The 18,343-nt window shown below is 57.0% G+C and overlaps 1 protein-coding gene across 5 annotated transcripts in view; it reads right to left on the bottom strand.

The window, feature by feature from the left end:
• Positions 1-929: 929 nt before the first annotated feature.
• Positions 930-18,343, bottom strand: part of Gtf2ird1 (GTF2I repeat domain containing 1) — a 43,962-nt gene continuing 26,548 nt past the window's right edge. Inside the window, exons 11-27 of one of the 5 annotated variants that reach the window (XM_070035562.1) lie at positions 16,658-16,730; positions 16,370-16,410; positions 16,004-16,084; positions 15,693-15,782; positions 14,032-14,079; positions 13,002-13,067; positions 12,429-12,612; positions 10,404-10,453; positions 10,188-10,244; positions 8,741-8,824; positions 7,826-8,009; positions 7,639-7,667; positions 4,241-4,318; positions 3,868-4,060; positions 2,864-2,901; positions 2,011-2,156; positions 930-1,119 (exon numbers count right to left, since the gene is read on the bottom strand). In XM_070035562.1, the coding sequence (XP_069891663.1) occupies positions 1,051-1,119; positions 2,011-2,156; positions 2,864-2,901; positions 3,868-4,060; positions 4,241-4,318; positions 7,639-7,667; positions 7,826-8,009; positions 8,741-8,824; positions 10,188-10,244; positions 10,404-10,453; positions 12,429-12,612; positions 13,002-13,067; positions 14,032-14,079; positions 15,693-15,782; positions 16,004-16,084; positions 16,370-16,410; positions 16,658-16,730 (1,511 nt within the window). In that variant the 3' untranslated portion in view covers positions 930-1,050. Of the gene's footprint in view, positions 1,120-2,010; positions 2,173-2,863; positions 2,902-3,867; positions 4,061-4,240; positions 4,319-7,638; positions 7,668-7,825; positions 8,010-8,740; positions 8,825-10,187; positions 10,245-10,403; positions 10,454-12,428; positions 12,613-13,001; positions 13,068-14,031; positions 14,080-15,692; positions 15,783-16,003; positions 16,085-16,369; positions 16,411-16,657; positions 16,731-18,343 lie in introns of all 5 variants that reach the window. The other 4 variants (XM_070035563.1, XM_070035565.1, XM_070035566.1 and 1 more) reach the window with 4 other exon arrangements.

Below are 18,343 nucleotides of genomic sequence, written 5' to 3'. Positions count from 1 at the left end.
TTTTTTTTTTCTGGTCATGGGGCTTGAACTCTGGGCCTGGGCACTATCCCTCGGCTCTTCAGCTCAAGGCTAGTGCTCTACCACTTGAGCCACAGTGCCACTTCTGGTTTTCTGGTGGTTTATTGGAGATAAGTCTCACAAGACTTTCCTGCTGGGGCTGGCTTTGAACTGTAATCCTCAGATCTCAGCCTCTTGAGTAGCTAGGATTACAGGCGTGAGCCACTAGCCGGGATTATAGGCATGCACTACAACAGAACTGGCTGTGAGAACTCATGTAAAGTAAAAGTGTTAAGTTCAGCTAGACACTGAGGCCTCTGCCTGTTGACTCAGATACTCAGGAGGCTGAAGCAGAAGATTCATGGCTGGATTAGGCAACATACTGGAGACTTTGTCTCAAAATAGCAACACCAAGCCTGGTACCAGTGGCTGATGCCTGTCATCCTAAGTACTCAGGAGGCTGAGATCTGAGGATCACAGTTCAAAGCCAGCCTGGGCAGGAAAGTCCATGAGATTCTTATCTCCAATTTACCAACAAAAAGCTGGAAGCGGAGCTATGGCTCAAGTGGTAGAGCACCAGCCTTGAGCAAAAAAGCTAAGGGACAGTTCAAGCCCCAGGATTGGCACAAAAACAAAATGAACCGCAACAAAACCCAGATAGTGTCGCTGTTCACACTGCAGGCTTCCTGCCCCTTTCCCAAACCCCTCGGCCACTGGGTGGGCAGAACGAGGCTGAGATTGAGCTGACCGAGACGCATGTGGGACCTGTCTGCTTCCTGTGACCCCTCACCCGGAGGTCCCCAGGCTGGCTATGTCCACACCAAGCAAGATTTGTTCCTGAGCTGTGGCCCCGGGGTCAGCACAAAGCAGCACGGGGTAGACAGGCAGCTTGCTTTTTTTTTTTTTTCTTTTACTTATTTAAAAAGGCCTTGGCGGCAGAATATAGTGTAAAAATCATTGGAAAAACTAAAAGGCATCGATACATATGTGAATGTACACTTTGTACATAAATTACAATTCCGTAAATCTCTGCTGAGGTCGCCCGCGCTGAGGTCAGTAATTCAGGGGTCCTGGGAGCTGTACGTTGAGTCCGGCGTAGTCCACCATGTACATCGGCCACTGCTGGGGGCGGAGGGGGGGCGGGAAATGGCCATGGTCAGGAGTGGGGTCATAGGGGATGTACCCCGTGCTGGTCCCAGGTACCTGTCATTTGACCACACACAGGCCTGTCATGTGACTACACAGACAGAGCATGTGGAATGCACCCCACTATTCTAAGGGTACAGTGAGGGATGAGCCTCCCTGCATGCCCACGCATGCCTGGCCTGGGCTTTTGGGGTGTCTGGGAAAGGAGTTTTTCCCCCCTCGTGCTGGTCCTGGGCCTTGAACTCAGAGCCTTGGTGCTGTCACTGAGTTTCTTTTGCTCAAGGCTGGCTCTCTACCACTTGAGCCACAGCTGCACTTCTGGACTTTTTGCTTTCATTAGAGATAAGGCTCACGGACTTTCCTGCCCGGGTTGTCTTCAAACCGTGATCCTCAGATCTCAACCTCCTGAGTAGCTGGGATTACAGGCGTGAGCCCTGGTGTTCTCAAGTAAGTTTTACATGTATTTAAGTATTCTCAATGTTCGGACTCAGGCTTTCACAGCTGGCATCTGGAAGTGAGCTAGTAAGGGACAGAGAGGGGGTCCCAGCCCCCTGGGGGGCCCTTGGGGCTCTCGGATGTGGGGAGGGCCTGTCTGCCCACCACTGTCCATCCTCAGGCTCTCTCTGCCTTTCTGACCCTACTGAGGACACCCACCCTCAGGTCATCAGGCTGAGCCTTGGTGCGCAGACCCCGGGTCCTGCCCACTCTATAAGTGCCCTATGGGAGGGACAGGCAGACAGAGCTGTACCCCAAGGCTGGATGGCCTCCCTCACAGCCCAGCGTCGCCCCCACATCCCACACCCATATCCACCCGAGGGCAGGGCTGGGAGAAGGGTGGGCAGCAGATAGGCACCACGGCCACATTACCACTAGGGAGATCTGGTTGGTGGATGCCACGGACTCCGAGTTAGAAGAGGAGGAGGAGGACGACGAGGAGGAGGAGGAGGACGAGGAGGCTGAGTTCCCTTCTGACACACGCTTTCGCTTGCGCTTGGGAATGCTGCTGTCTTTGGCTGGGAAGAAGGGAAACTGAGGCAGATGCAGGGGCCGTTCTGCCTCAGGACCTCAGGAGAAGGCTATCTATTCTCCAAGCTGCGGCATCCTGACCCACCAGGGTCCCAGCCCTCCTGTCCAGCCCCCTTCCCAAACCAAGCTCAGTCCTTGTGGCTCACATCTGTAATCCCAGCTACTCAGGAGGCTGAGATCAGAGGATCACAATTCAAAGCCACCCTGGGCAGGAATGTCTGTGAGACTCATCTTCAATCAACCACCAGAAAACCGGAAGTGGAACTGTGGCTGAAAATGGTAGAGAGCTAGCCTTGAATGAAAAGAGCTCAGGGACAGAGCCAGGACCCTGAGTTCAAACCCCACCACTGGTAAGAAAAGAAAAAGAAAAAGATCTTGGAGACACCTGGGCATGGTGGTACACACATGTAGTCCCAGCTGCTCAGGGAGGCTGAGGCATGTGAATTGCTTGACTCCAGGAGTTAAGAGCTTGAGACACAGCTCCACTTCCAGCTTTTTGCTGGTTAATGAGAAATAAGAGTCTCATGGATGTTTTTTCCCAGGTTGGCTTTGTATTGTGATCCTCAGATCTCAGCCTCCTGAGTAGCCAGGTTTACAGAGATGAGCCACCGGTGTCTGGCTGCTTTTTTTTCTGGGAGAAACTGACCCTGGTTCCCAACAGGCAAAAGACTGGCCTCTTCAGCCTCCAGCTCACCTGGCACCTTGGCGTCATTGCAGACTTCTGCGAAAGGCCTGGAAGGGAAAGAAAGGGGGCAGTGGTGAGAAGCCAGACTCCCTTGGTCCCCATGGCAGGACATGGTCCCATCTCTCCAAAACTGAGGGGTGGCAGCTGGTGCTGATGGCCTGGGCCAGCCTGTTTCTATTGGTAGCAGAGCCTTGAGGAGGTGGGGCCTAGTGGGAGGAAGTGAAGTCATTGGGGCATGGCCCTGGCCACCCTGTCTTTTTATTGGTGGCAGAGCCTCAAGGAGGTGGGACCTAGAGGGAGGAAGTTAGGTCACTGGGGTATGGCCCTGGCAGGAATTCAGGACCCAGGTTGCTACTTCTCATTTTCTTGGCTGTCATGGGGGTGAAACTGAGCTAAATCTTTCCTCTTTTCGTTTTCTCTTTTATTGTGTGTGTTGGTTGTGGAGCTTGAACTCAGGGCCTAGGCGCTGTCTCTGAGCTCTTTCACTTAAGGCTAGCGCTTTATCACTTTGAGCCACGGCTCTACTTGCAGTTTTCTGGTGGTTAATTGGAAATAAGACTCTCAGGGGCTTTCCTGCCTGGGCTGGCTTCGAATCATGATCCTCAGATCTCAGCCTTCTGAGTAGCTGGGATTTACAGGTGTGAGCACCAGTGCCTGGCCTCCACATTTTTTTTTTGGGTCCGGTCGTGGGGCCTGAACTCTGGGCCTGGGCGCTGTCCCTCAGCTCTTCAGCTCAAGGCTAGTGCTCTACCACTTGAGCCACAGCGCCACTTCCAGCTTTTTCCTTTTTGCTTCTGTGGTGCTGAGGAATCGAACCCAGGGCCTCAGGCATGCAAGGCAAGCGCTCTACCACTGAGCCACCTCCCCAGCCCCATCCTCCACATTTTTTTGAGACTTGGTCTCACTGCGCAGCTCAGACTGGCCAGAAAGCCAAGATCCCATCTCCCTCCCTCTCTGGGATTACAAGTGGTGGCCCCTGACCAGGCCGGCCTGCTAAGCCCCGCAGCACTCACTGGAGCTGGTTGACGACCACCATGCGCACGTGCTCGCGCGCCTTCAGGATCTTCTCGAGCCGGTGGATGTCATAGGTGTTGGGGTTCCGGAAGGGGATGTCATCAGGCAGGCCCGTGACCTCCACTGCATCTGGGCTGTCTCGGATCAGCTTGTAGGGGACCAGCACGGGCCGGTTCAGGCCCAGGGCCTCGCCTGGAGGGCACGGGGGGTCAGAGGGGAGGACACCCCCTGGTCACGGGCAATGCCTCTAGGGAGAGCGCGGCCAGCCGCCCTGGTGCCCGGGGCTCATGGCTGCACACGTGGTGGCAATGGCGGCCGCTCCCGGGGTGCACGGCAGGCTGGCCGGCTGTATGAGGGGGCGCGGGCACTGACCGTATTTCTCATTGAAGAGCTCCTTCACCTGCTCACGGAGGATCACCTTCTCCCCCAGCCTGTTGGCATCATCCTCATCTGTGGGATGGGGACAAAAGGGATTCATAGCCTGTCCCCCACAGCCCTGCCCCCCCACTGCCCTGATCCCCCCACCCCACTGCCCTGGTCCCCCAGACTCTTCCTACTTCCTAAAGCTGATTTCTGGTCTCAGAGGCTTGTCCGTCCAGCCATCCACCCATCCATCCACAGGACCATATATCCATGAGTCTGTCCATCCATCTAGCCATCTGTCCATCCATCATCCCTCCATCCACCCATGTATACTTTCTGAACAACAGCCCAGCTGCGGGCCCAGGCCCCAGGACACAGCATGGAATGGAGCTCGGTATGGTGGGCGCAGGGCTCATCACCAGACCGGGACCTGCCCCTCTAGCCCTGTCCCGGGGCCGTGCTTTCCTCCAGTGTTCAGGGAGAAGCCGAAGTTTGCTGTCCAAGGCCAGGCACCTGCTCCACCCAACTTCCCACCTGACTCTCCAGCCCCAGGGCTCACCACTCAGAACCCTTGTCCCTCCCCTGTGTGCCAACACAGCCCCCCAGATGGCCTCCAGAACAGGTCTCCACTCCCATCTGCCCACTCCTGATCTCCCTGCCCCAGGCAGCGTGTCCAGTCCTGCCTAGTCTACATGAGCAGAGTGGAAGAAAAACAAGCTTATTAAATTACTGCCAGCAAAGTTCTCCATTTTAAAGCCCTGGCTCCAAGCGCCAGAGCCTTAAGAAGGCTGGGGGCTGGAGGCTCACGCCTGGAATCCCAGCTACTCAGGAGGCTGTGACCCAGAAGATTAAGGTTCAAAGCCAGCCAGGGAGAAATGTCAGAGGGACTCCATCTAATCAATCCGCAAAAAGCCGGAAGTAGAGGCATGGCTCAAGGGATAAAGCAGTAGTTGTGAGCAGATAAAGCTGAGGGAGAGGTAAGGCCCTGAGTTCAAGTCCTGAAACCAGAAAAAAAATGTTTTTGAGGGGCCTCAGGTGGACTGGGCTTCTTGGTCCAGGGAGGGGCGTTCAGGAGAGGACAGGGGCCACGCCACACCCTCCCTGCAGTTGATACACTGAAAACATTTCTTGGAAGCTTCCAGAAACTCTGGGCTTTTTTTTTTTTTGGTCATGGGGCTTGAATTCTAGGCCTGGGAGCTGTCCCTCAGCTCTTCAGCTCAAGGCTAGCACTCTACCACTTGAGCCACAGCGCCTCTTCCAGTTTTCTGAATGGTTTATTGGAGATAAGAGTCTTCCAGATTTTCCTGCCTGGGCTAGATCTCAGATCTATCTCAACCTCTTAAGTAGCTAGGATTTCAGGCATGAGCCACTAGCGCCTGGCTTTCTAGGCCTTTCTTGTCACTCAGACCTGAGCCTGGACATGGGGGACAGAAAGGGCAGGGGCATGGCCTGTGGGTTGTGGGTGTGACCCACTTTGCAGTGGGTGTGGCCAGCAGCAGTGGGTGTGGCCAGCAGCAGTGGGTGTGGCCATAGGCTGTGGGCGTGGTCGGCGGCAGCAGGCAGGGCTCAGTGGGTTCCGAGACGCCTGTCTCAGAGGCACCAGTCATCAAAGCTCCGAACCCCAAACCACAAATGGCGGCCAGGACCCCAGCCCTTCGTGCGACTATGACCCAAGGTAACCTTACTCCCCCTAGACTCTACAATCCTGAACCCTTTCCTTTGTCCCTTCCACAGGGTCTCCCTATGCAGCCCCCTCCTCCCAAGGGCTGGGACTGCAGGCATGTACAGCCGCCACACCTGGCCTGGAAGGACCATTCCCCCTCTGTCCCGGGACAGAGACCAGCAAGAAGCCATCAGCAACCAAGCCTGACTTGAGGCCCCACTGGAGTCCGCGCCAACCCTCTGCCCTGGATCTCTTCCTCCCTCTCTCTGGTTTAGGGTTTTAAATTATAGCCTGGGCGGCTTCTTGAAATGCCCCTTGTGCACTGACCACGGCTAGATGACACCCCAGCCCAAACACATCACAAACCCTGTACCGAGGGTCTGCCCCCAGCTTCTGCCTCAGCCAATGGCCAGCTAAGCCGTCACTAAACCCACCTGGCGCCTCTCCACCGCCACACTAGCAAGTTCTGCCACCTTTAGCCACAAGACAAACCTGGCATCTGTGAGTCACGGCCCTTCTGGCCACCACCAGACTCGGCTGTGTTATTACAGCCTCGGCCCACGCCCACCCTTGTATATTCAGGCTGACCCACAAGACTCCTCCCTAAACCCAGCGTCGTCTCCCTCTCCAGATCCACCTACCTCCTACCACTTTCCCCGCTGGTGGCCTCTCATCGCTGTTCATAATACACGCCCCTACCCTCATGGACCAGCTCTGCCCCCCTCACCCCTGTCCCCAAGGACCAGCTCTGCCCCTCTCACCCCTGCCCCCAAGGCTCAGTACTGCCCTCTTTCAGTCCCAGGGCTGGGGGCATGGCTCAGTGCTAGAGCACTGTCTAGCATGTACATGGCCCTGGACTCCATCTCCAGCACTGCAAACAGACAAGAGATTCAGAGACACGCACACGCACACACTGCAAACTCTGTTCTCTGGATCAGCTCAGGGGGTGAGCTCAGCAGCCCAGCTCTTTTCTGTTTTTTGTTTTTTGTTTTGGTCTGTTGTGGGACTTGAACTCTGGGCCTGGGTGCTGTCCAGCTCTTCAGCTTAAGGCTAGCGCTCTAAGCTTAAGCCACAGCGCCATTTCCAGTTTTCTGAGTAGTTGATTGGAAATAAGAGTCTCACAGTCTTTCCTGCCCAGGCTGGCTTTGAACCAAGATCCTTAGATCTCAGCCTCCTGAGTAGCTAGGATTACAGGTGTGAGCCACCAGCGCCCGGCTCTCTCTGTGTTTTTAAGATGGGGTCTCGCTGTGTTGCCTGAGGGAGCCTGGGGCTCCTGGTCCTCCTGTTGCAGTCACCCGAGTGTTGGGACGACAGGCATGAACCACTGACGCCCGGCCCCACCAAGGACTCTCCCCCTCCCCCTCCCCCCCCCAGCTGGCAGGATTAGAGCAGAGGCCATGGCGGGATCCGCTCTACGGAACCATGCTAATTGAGGCCAGAGACAGGGAGGCGGCTCAGGCGAGAGCAGAGGTAGTAGGTTCACTGTTCCACACTTGTAGGCACTAAGTTGACTGACCCACACTCCCAGGCAGGAAGTCACCTTCTCCAAGGTCACAGGCAGTAAGCCGGTGGGGCTTTCGGGGCACCCTGTGGCTGTGCCCCACAGATGGCCTGGGGCCTATGCTGGCTGGCTGGCCCCGCAGAGGGGCTCTAGCAGTGTGGGGGCATTGGTGGCCCCTTCCTTAGAACCCTTCCCTCCCATCCCCCCAGCCCGGAGCCCCGCCCAGCGGCCCTCGCCTCTTACCAGGCTTTGGGATAAGACCTTGGAATGGCCTGCAGGGGGGAGAGAGAGGGGAATCAAGCAAGGCCTGGCATGGGCGGTTCCCACCCCATACCCCGGCCTCCTCTGGTTGGGGGGGGCTGGTGGGAATGAGGGGAGCCCCCCAGGCCTCCCCCCGCAGTGGTCAGGGGCCACCGACCACCCCCAGGACCTGGTGACGGTGAACTTGATCTTGTCGGCCACGGCCAGGATGCGCTCCAGGTTCTGGGAGCCGAAGGTGCAGGGCTTGCGGAAGGGGATCCCAGGGGGCAGCCCCTCAATGACCACCGAGCCAGGGTTGCTCTTGATGCGCTTGTAAGGCACCTGCACGGGGTATTTGATGCCCAAGGCCTCCCCTGAAGGGTAAGGGCGGGGGTCAGGAGAGCCGGCCCGGTGCCCCCCCACCCCAGGGCACCCCCACCCCCAGCTTCTAGTTTCAAACTCCGCTCTTGTCAGTCCCATGACGGTGCCAGACTCCCAGCTGACAGTCACTGAAGACTTGACAAAAGCCCATTTCCCTTTGTGCTCTGGCCCCTAGGAAGCTCAGAGGCCTGATGGGTACCCCAGCTGTGGCAAGCACTAGCACTGCGTTTCTGAGTCTTCTTATCACCATTAGCTTCTGGCTGGCCTCATGATCTCACCCCTCCTGCCTTGGCCTCCCCAGGGCTAGGACTACAGATGTGCGCTGCCACGCCCCACACTGTCTATTTTGTTTGCCGCAGGGACCCCAGCACATGGCTTGGGGTAACTTCTCAAAAAATCTTCAGGGCTGGGAAGGTGGCTCAGTGGTAGAGCGCTTGCTTTGCATGCATGAGGCCCTGGGTTCAATTCCTCAGCACCACATAAACAGAAAAAGCCAGAAGTGGTGCTGAGGCTCAAGTGGTAGAACGCTAGCCTTGAGCTGAAGAGCTGAAAGACAGCGCCCAGGCCCAGAGTTCAGGCCCCACAACTGACAAAGAAAGAAAGAAAGAGAGAGAGAGAGAGAAAGACAGAGACCTTCATAATGGATACGTGGTTTGTGGACAGGACCTTGGAAGTGGGGTGACCCTGCTTCTCTGCCCCCCGCACCCCCTGCCCCCCCACTCACCGTACTTCTTGTTGAACAAGTCCTGCACCTGTTCCCGCAGCGTGTTGGCGATGTCTATCCGGGAGAGCCTCGTGTCATAATTCTCTGCAAGCGGAAACCACTAGGGTCAGCCACGCCATGCGCCAAAAGGCACTTGGCAACTTTTTTTAAACTTTTTTTTTTTGCCAGTCCTGGGGCTTGAACTCAGGGCCTGAGCATTGTCCCTGAGCTTTTGTACTCAAGGCTAAAACTTTCCCCCTTGATCCACAGCTCCACGTGTGGCTTTTTGGTGGTTAATGGGAGAAGAGAGTCTCACGGACTTTCCTGCCGGGGCTGGCTTCAAACCAGGATCCTCAGATCTCAGCCTCCTGAGTAGCTGGGATGACAGGCGCGAGCCACCAGCGCCCAGCAGCACTTGGCAGCTTTTACAGGGCGATGCTTTGCTAACTGGGGGGCTCCTCCGAGCGGGCCCCTGAGTGGGATGGGGGTTTTCTGTCTCCACAACAGCAATGAGGTGGAAATTTGGTTAATGGCTGACATTTGAAAATGACCAAAGCAATAAATAATAAATAAAACCCAGAGGCAAGACACCATGGGGAGGCAGTGCTCGGGGAATGAGGGGGGTCCCCAGTCCATCACAGGGGCTGTGCCATGTGCTGAGGGCAGCAGGAAGATGGGGTGTCCACCCAAGTATTCCCCGCTGTGTGAGTGGGGCTGGTCCTTGGGATCGAGCCTCACCTCTCTGGGCCTTCCTGGCTGAGACTGATGCATTCCCTGCCCCCCACTTCTCCCCTAATCTTTATATGATTATAATTACTATTGTGCAATGCTGGGGCACTGATGGCTGTTCTTAGCCGGGTCCCCTCCTGGTGTCAGCCCCCCCATGCATGGGGGTGCAGGGGGCTCCAAGCCAGGGCCCATCTCCTTTCCTGCCCCAGAGTCTCCCCCAACCAGCCAGCCTTCCCTCAAGCCTTTCCCATTTTCCCCTCGCACACCTCCTCAGCCACCCGCTCCTCCAGGACATCTGTCTGTCTGTCTGTCTGTCTGTGCCAATCCTAGGGCTTGTACTCGAAGCTTTGAGCTCTTGCTTGGCTTTTTTTGCTCAAGGATGATGCTCTACCCTCTGAGCCACACCTCCACTTCTGGCTTTTTGGTGATTCATTCGAGAGAAGAGATTCACAGACTTTCCTGCTCAGGCTGGCTTTGAACTGTGATCCTCAGATCTCAGTCTCCTTAGTAGCCCAGATTACAGGTGTGAGTCTCAGGGCCCAGCTCGCCAAGAATTTTAAAGCGTGAAGATTGGTGGGGCTGACACGTAGGCCAGCAAGCCCGCTGCCTCCCGGGGGACACCTTACCCCGGGGCCCTGCCATCTCCCTGCAGGCCCTAACTATGGGGTGCTAAGGATGGGAACCGACCCAATCCACCCTGGACCCTGAAGCCTGCCAGGCTCCTGGACGGCACCATTACCTTGGAGCGCCTGTCTCCCGAGGTTCGTGTCCACCCGAGGGTCCCCGGACTCCCTCTCTGGGGGCAGGGAGAGAGGCGGGGTGAGGACGCAGCAGCCCTGGGCCCCAGGACAGGGAAGGGTAGGGCAGAGCCGGTGGGGACAGATGGGGGAGTTGGGAGGCCTGGTGGCAGAGGCCTGACACCCTCCCTTGCCCGCCCGCACCCGCACCCGGGTACCTTGACTGTCCAGCAGGGGCTCCTTGACACCCTCGGCCAGCAGCTCGGGCCTGGAAGACAGCAGGGCCGTCACGTGGGCCACAGGCCGGCCCGGCCTCCCCTCCCCTGCCTCCCCTCCCTAGCTTCCCGTGGGCTTCGGCCACATATCTGGTGTCCCCAGCCCTCACCTCACACTCACAGTGCCCCCTCTCCCCACGCCCTAGTCATGGTCTGCAGGGGAGGGGGGAGGAAAGGCAGGGAGGGAAGGAGGGCGAGAGGGAGGGAGGGCAGGAAGGGTGGGCACTTGGAGGCAGCGTGGGCGAGGCTGCTGGGAAAGGTGGCCAACTCCTGGCCATGGGGAAGCTAAACTGTAGCACAGAGGACACCCTGCTGGAGTGGGAGGGCCAAGAGGAGTCGCTGATCAGTAACCACAACTACTCAGGAGGCAGAGGGGGGAGGATGGCAGTTTGAGGCCAGGTGCAGCAAAAACTCAGTGAGGCCCAAATAAGCCCAGGGTTGTAGGGCAGGATGGTGGTTTCTGCCTAGAAAAAGGTTTCTAGCCCAGAAAAAGTATGAGACACTGTATGAAAGACAAGTAAACCCAACAAGAGGACTAGGGGCGTGGCTCAAATGGTAGAGCACCTGCCTAGCAAGTTCAAGGCTCTGAGTCCAAATTCTAGTATCACCAAGAAAAAAAGAAACCCCTCCTGGTTACCACCTTCCACCCCAAGCCTGAATTCAGAGACGTGGGCAGAACTCTCACGAGACCCTGCCCCCATACTCAGGGGCCCCTGCCTCCTGCAGAGGGACTTTTTTTCTTTTGTGCCCATCTGGGTTTGAACTCAGGGCCTTGGTGTTGTCCTTGAGCTGTTTTTGCTCAAGGCTGGTGCTCTGCCACTTGAACCACAGCTCTATATCTGGAGTTTTTTGGTATTTTAGTGGAGATAAGAGTCTCATAGACTTTTGTGCCCAGGCTGGCTTCAAACTGCAATCCTCAGCTCTCCAGCCTCTTGAGTAGTTGGGATTACAGGCGTGAGCCACTGGGCTTGGCCTCTCCAGACACTTTTATTCCTGCCAGGTGACAGGTCAGGCCTCCTTGGAAACAGGAGACAGCGTGAGGAGACATTGAAGGGCCTGGAAAGATGCTGTGGGCCTTCCAGAGAGGACTGATGGCCAGTGTACGCAGCTATCCCCAATGCCTCCACACACCCACTGGGCACAGTGGGAGCTGCTTTCTTAACCCCCAAGGGGGACCATGTCACTGCACTGGGTCTGGACCACACTGGGAGAGCTAGTTCTGCCCCACTGGGGTCAGACCCTGTTGAAGGCCCTGCTGTTTAAAAGGAAAGAATCAAGCCAGGCACCAGTGGCTCATGCCTGTAATCCTAGCTACTCAGGAGGTTGAGATCTAAGGCTTGAGGCTCAAAGCCAGCCCGGGCAGGAAAGTCCCGGTGAGACTCTTATCTCCAATGAAATGGTGCTGTGGCTAACGTGGTACCGTGCTAGCCTTGAGCACAAAGAGGTTCAGGGACAGTGCCCAGGTCCTGAGTTCAAGCCCCATGAGCAAAAAATAAACTAAATTAAAGAGCCAGACACCAGCAGCTCATATCTATAATCCTAGCTACTCACAAGGCTGAGATCTGAGGATTACAGTTCAGCCCAGGCAGGAAAGTTGATGAAACTCTTATCTCCAGTTAACCACCAAAGAGCCTGATGTGGAATCGTGGCTCAAGCGGTACACCAGTCTTGAGCAAAACAGGTCAGGGCCAGTGCCCAAGGCCTGAGTTCAAACCCCAGGACTGACAAAAGGAAAGAAAGCAAGCAAGAAAGGAAGGAAGGCTGGGAATGTGGCTCAAGTGGTAGAGTGCTTGCCTTGAGCAAGAGAAGCTCAGGGACAGTGCCTAGGCCCTGAGTTCAAGTCCCAGGAATGGCAAAAAAAAAAAGGAAAGAAAGAAAAGGTGGCATTGGCGTGGGCCACAAGTGGAGGCGCCGTTCTGGGCACACTGCGAGCCCCCTCCCGCGTGGGGGTGCTGGGCTGCGCCTTACCTCTTGATGACGAACTGGATGCTGTTGCTGGCTTCTAGAATCTTCCGCAGCTTGGCGATCCCGAAGCAGTTGGGCCTGCGGAGCGAGATGCCGTCGGGCAGCCCAACCACAAACAGCTCGTCGGGGTACATGAGGAACTTGGAGTAGGGCACCTTCACCGGCTCTGACGTGCCGATGGCCTTGGCTGCGGGGACACAACCACTCAGGGTCCCCGCACCCCACCGGCACCCCGGGGCTGCACCTCTGGCCTCCATCTTCCTTGACTGCACAATGGGCCTGGGAGACGGGGTGGGGGGAAGGGGGGGGTCCTGCCGCCTGCTTCTCTCTCCCCCGCCCATGCTGGTGGGCCGGGGCCATGCAGATCCTGGACAGCCCATGGGGCGGCCATCTGTCCATCTGTGAGGATGGGCCAGTGGAGCCCGCAGAGGCTGAGGCATGGACAAGCGGGCCGCAGGGTGCACGGGGGTCAGAGGGGGGGAGCTGGGCTCCAGGCGCCTGTGATCTGCGTCCTCTGCCCATGGAGGCAGGGAGGCCCGGGGCTGGAGGCCAGGGCTGGCCGTCAGCTGTGCTCACCATAGCGCGTGTTGAACAGCAGCTCCACCTGCTTCCTTAGGGGCCGGATGGCGTCGCCCGGGCTGTCTGGAGGAAAAGGCAGTGGTCAGCCCCCATGGGCTCCAGGCCAGGATCCGCAGTGGGGGGGGACATGGTGGCTCTGGGTGGACCCACAGAGGCTGGGCCTGCACCCCATGTGCACAACCAGCCCGCACGGCAAGGACCACCTCAGGAGGGACGTCAAAGCCAGCCTGAGGCTGGGCACTGTGGCTCACGCTGTCATCCTAGCTACTCTGCAGGCTGAGGGCTGAGGATTACAGTTCAAAGCCAGCCCAGGCAGGAAAGTCCAGGAGTCTTTTTTTTATTTTTTTGGTTGGTTGTAGGGCTTGAACTCTGGGCCTGGGCGCTGTCCCTGCACTCTTCAGCTCAAGGCGAGCGCTCTACTGCTTGAGCCACAGTGCCACTTACGGTTTTCGAGTAATTTATTGGAGATAAGAGTCTCATGGACTTTCCTGCCCCGGCTGGCTTTGAACCGCGATCCTCAGATCTCAGCCTCCTGAGTAGCTAGGACTACAGGCATGAGCCACCAGTGCCCGGCTTCCATGAGCCTTTATTGAAGATACTCTAATAGACTACTCAGCAAAAAGCCAGGAATGGAGTTGTGGCTCAAGTGGTAGAGTACCAGCCTTGAGAAAGAGAAAAAAATATATAACTCAGGGCCAGCACCTAGGCCCTGAGTTCAAGCCCCAGGACTGGCACAATACATAAATAAACTATAAATAAAACCTAGTGGAACTCACCTAACTGTAGGAACAGCAAGCCCCAAACCACAGCCTCACCTTCCAGGAAGCAGCTCTGGGCACCTCGGGCCCCACCTCCCAGGTCTAGAAGAATCTATAGGCCGGCCCTCCCCCACTCAGGCAGCCCAGAGGACTCTCGCCCCAAAAGCATGGTGCTGGAGAGAGAGAGTGGTGGGAAGGAGGAGAAGCAGGGGGCACAGGGGAAAGGGTGGTGGGCAGGGTGGGGAATGGAGGTTGAGCGTGGGTCTCACCCTCCACGGGCCGTTCTTCAGGGCGCGGGTCCTCACTGGGGCCTTTGTCTACGAGAGAAGAGAGGATGCTGGGAAGCTGTGCTGGTCATCTGCTGGCCATGGCCTGGCCAGAAGGCTCCAGGCAGGCATGGGAAGAGCAGGTTGACACCCCGACGGGAACCAGAGCACCCACCCACCTGCGCAATCCACCTCCTGGGACACCACACAAGGACAGCATGCTGGGACCATCTGGTTTGCACCCCAGAGCCAGCCCAAGCATTCTAAACACTGAGGGCACACTGGAGTAAGACAGGCTGAGTATGGTGGGGCATTCCTGTAATCCCAGCACACCAGGGCTGAATCAAGTGGATCATGAGTTCCAGGCCAGTCCTGACTGCTTAACTATGGCCAAAAGCTACCACGCTATTTGGATCTCGTGCCACTCAAACCACAAGCCACAGCCCACCTCCTTCTTTGTCTTTTTTGGGGCTTGAACTCAGTGCCTGGGTGCTGTCTCTGAGTGTTTGTGCTCAAGGCTGGTGTTCTACCACTTTGAGCCACAGCACCACTTGCAGTTTTCTGGTGGTTCACTGAAGATAAGAATCTCAAGGGAAGGGCTGGGAATGTGACTTAATGGTAGAACGCTTGTCTAGCATGCATGAAGCCCTGGGTTCAATTCCTCAGTACTACATACGCAGAAATAGCCGGCAATGGCACTGTGGCCCAATTGGTAGAGTACTAGCCTTGTGCAAAAGAAGCTCAGGAACAGTGTCCAGGCCCAGAGTTCAAGCAAAAGAAAAGAAGAAAGGACTTTCCTGCCTGGGCTGGCTTTGAACCACAATCCTCAGATCTCAGCCTCCAGCGTGCGGGGGTTACAGGCGTGTGCTACCACACTCGGCTCTGGATTATTAGCACAAGCAAGGGCCTCATTTTCACCATGCCCTACTAAGGCCCTGTCCCAGCAGAGGATCAAGAACTGGGTTGGCTCTGAGCCCCACTTCTCAGCAGTTCCGGCATGTATTTATCCTGTTCTTGTTGCAATCGACTTTCCGGTGCCCTTCTAGATTCTTCCTCCAGGAGGACCCGGCCTCAGGGGACTATGGGGACTATGGTCAACAGACCTCTGCGATGGCCACTTCCATGACTGATGGAAGTAGGGGTGGAAAGTTAAGGCCCCAAGCCAGCCGGGGGCAGTTGAGCACTCCGGTGGGGACCAGAGAGGCTACCACTAGGCCTTGGTCACTTCCGCCCGTGCTGGCTTGAATGCTGCTCAAAGGACATCTAGCCTAGCCCAGTGTGGTGGCTCAAGCCTGTAATCCCAGCCACTTAGGAGGTAGGCATTGGGGGATGAGGTTCCAGGCCGGCCCAGGATGAACCCAGTCCGTGCAGCTGCACCTGAGCCACGGGCTGGGCTTGGCAGTGTCTGCCTGACATCCTGGCGACAGGAGGAGCACTAATAGAAAGGATGCATCTTTGGAAATAACCAGAAAGGGGCTGGAGGCGTGGCTCAAATAGTAGAGCGCTGTCTCATAAACACAAGGCCCTGAGTTCAAAACCCCAGCCAAACAAAAGTGCATGGAAGAAACATCAGTAGGTTGTGCAAACGGTGGTCCTGGCTTCCTTCCAGCTCATCTCCTCTACCACTGAGCCCCAAATTCCACCCCCCGGAACCCCGTCCTTACCCGCCAGCACGTCCATCCCACAGCCAGAGTCCTCGGAGGGCAGATGGCCAGGCAGGGAGTCGCCCATCAACTCCGGGCTGGGTGAAGGGTCTGGGGAGAAATGTCCAGTGGTGGGCATGACTTCCACCTGGCCCCAGCATCCACCGGCACCACCACACTCAGGCCTGGAGTGCTGGGTGTCAGGGGAGGCCAGGCGCCCCGGCCAGCCCTCCCTCCATGGGTCTGGCTTGTTGTTGATCGATGTCTGGAGCTTGAACTTGGGTCCTCATGTGTGAGCCATCCCGCCAGCGGGCCCAGCCGCTCGCGCCCACCTGGGACAGTGACTTGAATGATGTCCAGGTCTTCTGGCTCGATTTTGATCGGCCTCAGGATGCTGAGCTCCTGTGAGGTTCCTGAGAGGAGGTAATGGGGGAGTGGGAGGGGGGAGAAGGCGGGGGAAGAGGAAGGTGGGGATGATCAGGTCTGGGCACAGGCAGAGGGGATCATTCTAGAACATTCTCCTGCCTCAAACAGGCAGAAGTAAGACCTGTCACCCTCCCTGGCTCCTACAGACCAGGAATGGAGGGTCAGGCCAGGCCTCGTGCCCCAAGGCCCAGGGAGCCCCCACCTCCATGCCTGGCTCCTGCAGTGGGGTCCCTGTGCCTCCCCCCCGCCCCACCCTGGCCTTCCCCCCTCACCTGGCCCACAGTCCACGGGGGAGCCGCTGCCTTGGTCCAACCTGAGGAGGAAGTAGAGGGTGGGAGCGCCACCTTGCCAGGTCCCGTCCTCCCTGGCACAAGGTGCAGATGGGGCGGGGGTGTGGGCAAGGCATCCTGCGGGGCAGCAGGCGGGCCTCAGAGGCCACGGTGACCCTCGCGGTGAGTGCACCCAGGGGGGCTGGGTGGGCTAGGAATCCACCTGGCTGGAATCAGAGGGCTGAGAGAGTGTGGGGTCCGAGGGGTGGGGGGCCAGGCCGCCACGCTCACCTGCAGCCCACGGGGCCGTCCTCGGGCGGGCTGGGCGGCTCCAGCTTCGGGACATCTTTGGTACACTTGTTCCCTGGGGAGAGGCCAGCCGGTGATTCTTTCTTTCTTTCTTTCTTTCTTTCTTTCTTTCTTTCTTTCTTTCTTTCTTTCTTTCTTTCTTTCTTTCTTATATCCTTGGTCCTGGGACTTGAACTCTGGGCCTGGGCGCTATCCTTGGGCACTTCAGCTCAAGGCGAGCACTCTACCACTTGAGCCACAGTACCACTTCCAGTTTTCTGGTGGTTTATTGGAGATAAGAGTTCCACGGACTTTCCTGCCCAGGCTGGCTTTGAACCTCAATTCTCAGATCTCACTCTTCCTGGGTAGCCGGGATTACAGAAGTGAGCCACCAGCGCCCGACAGCAAATGATTTCTTTACTGTCAGCACCAAGGTTTCAACTCAGGGCCTGGTGTTTGCTCAAGGCCAGCTCTCTACCATTGGAGCCACGGCACCATTTCTGATTTTCTGGTAGTTCATCGGAGATAAGAGTCTCATGGACTTTCCTGCCTGCCCCAGGCTGTCTTCAAACTACAGTCCTCCGATCTCAGCCTCCTGAGTAGCTGGGATTACAGGCGTGAATCTCAGGCTCCACTGGGGACACTTCTTAAGGAAGTGGGTTCTTCCTGCACCCCCATTCCGGGGTCTGTGCACAGCCCAGGGCCAGGGCTGGCAGCTACTGGGAACAAGGAAGCCAGGGTGGAGGAAATACAGGGTGGAAGGAAACGACAGTAGCGGGGAGCCCTGCACCCCTCCTGCTGGGTCCTCCAGTCCCAGAGGACATGACCCTCCGCCCCCAAGACCCTCAGCCAGGAAGCCAGAGTTCCCCAGTCCCCCAGGCTCCACTGTGGGACTCTGTTCTCATCTAATTACACCAGGGTCTCAACCTGCTCACCCCCAGGTACCGACATGGAGCCCCGCAACACCCGACCCAGGGCAGGCATATTGCACCCCTAAATCTGTGTGGCTTTTCTGCCCCAGGCAGAGCCTGCCGCTTCTTCCCCCAGAGTCCCACTGCAACGGCCGTGGGCCAGGCCCTGGGTCCACACAGCCCAGATGCGCCTGGTCCCACAGAGCGGGCTGGGCTTCCACACAGCCACCCGTGCATGGGACAGGGACACAACAGCCTTCACAGGAAGTTTTAGAAGTTGAAACAAGAGTGGTAGCACCCGCCTGTAATCCCAGCACTCAGGAGGTTGAGGAATGAAGGTAGTGAAAACCAGGCCAGTCTGGGCTACTTAGCAAGACCCTGTCTCAAAAAGAAATCGACAAGTAGATGTGATAGTTCACACCTGTAATCCCAGCTGAGACTCAGGAGGCTAACATCTAGAGGATCACAATTCAAAGCCAGCCTGGGCAGAAGAGTCTATGAAACTCTTGCTCCAAAATAACCACCAGTAGCCTGGCTCTGGTGGCTCACGCCTGTTATCCTAGCTACTCAGGAGGCTGAGATCTGAGGATCATGGTACAAAGTCAGGCCAGGCAGGAAAGTGCATGACACTCTTATCTCCAATTAACCACCAGAAAACCAGAAGTGGTGCTGTGGCTCAAATTGGTAGAGCACTAGCCTTGAGCAAAAGAGCTAAGGGACAGCGCCCAGGCTGAGTTCAAGGCCCACAACCAACCAACCAAAAAAAAAAAAAAAAAAC

This window comes from Dipodomys merriami, unplaced genomic scaffold, assembly GCF_024711535.1.
Source record: "Dipodomys merriami isolate MVZ:Mamm:240054 unplaced genomic scaffold, mDipMer1.0.p SCAF_26, whole genome shotgun sequence".
Lineage (NCBI taxonomy): Eukaryota > Metazoa > Chordata > Mammalia > Rodentia > Heteromyidae > Dipodomys > Dipodomys merriami.
This window is presented reverse-complemented; position numbering and strand designations above follow the sequence as displayed.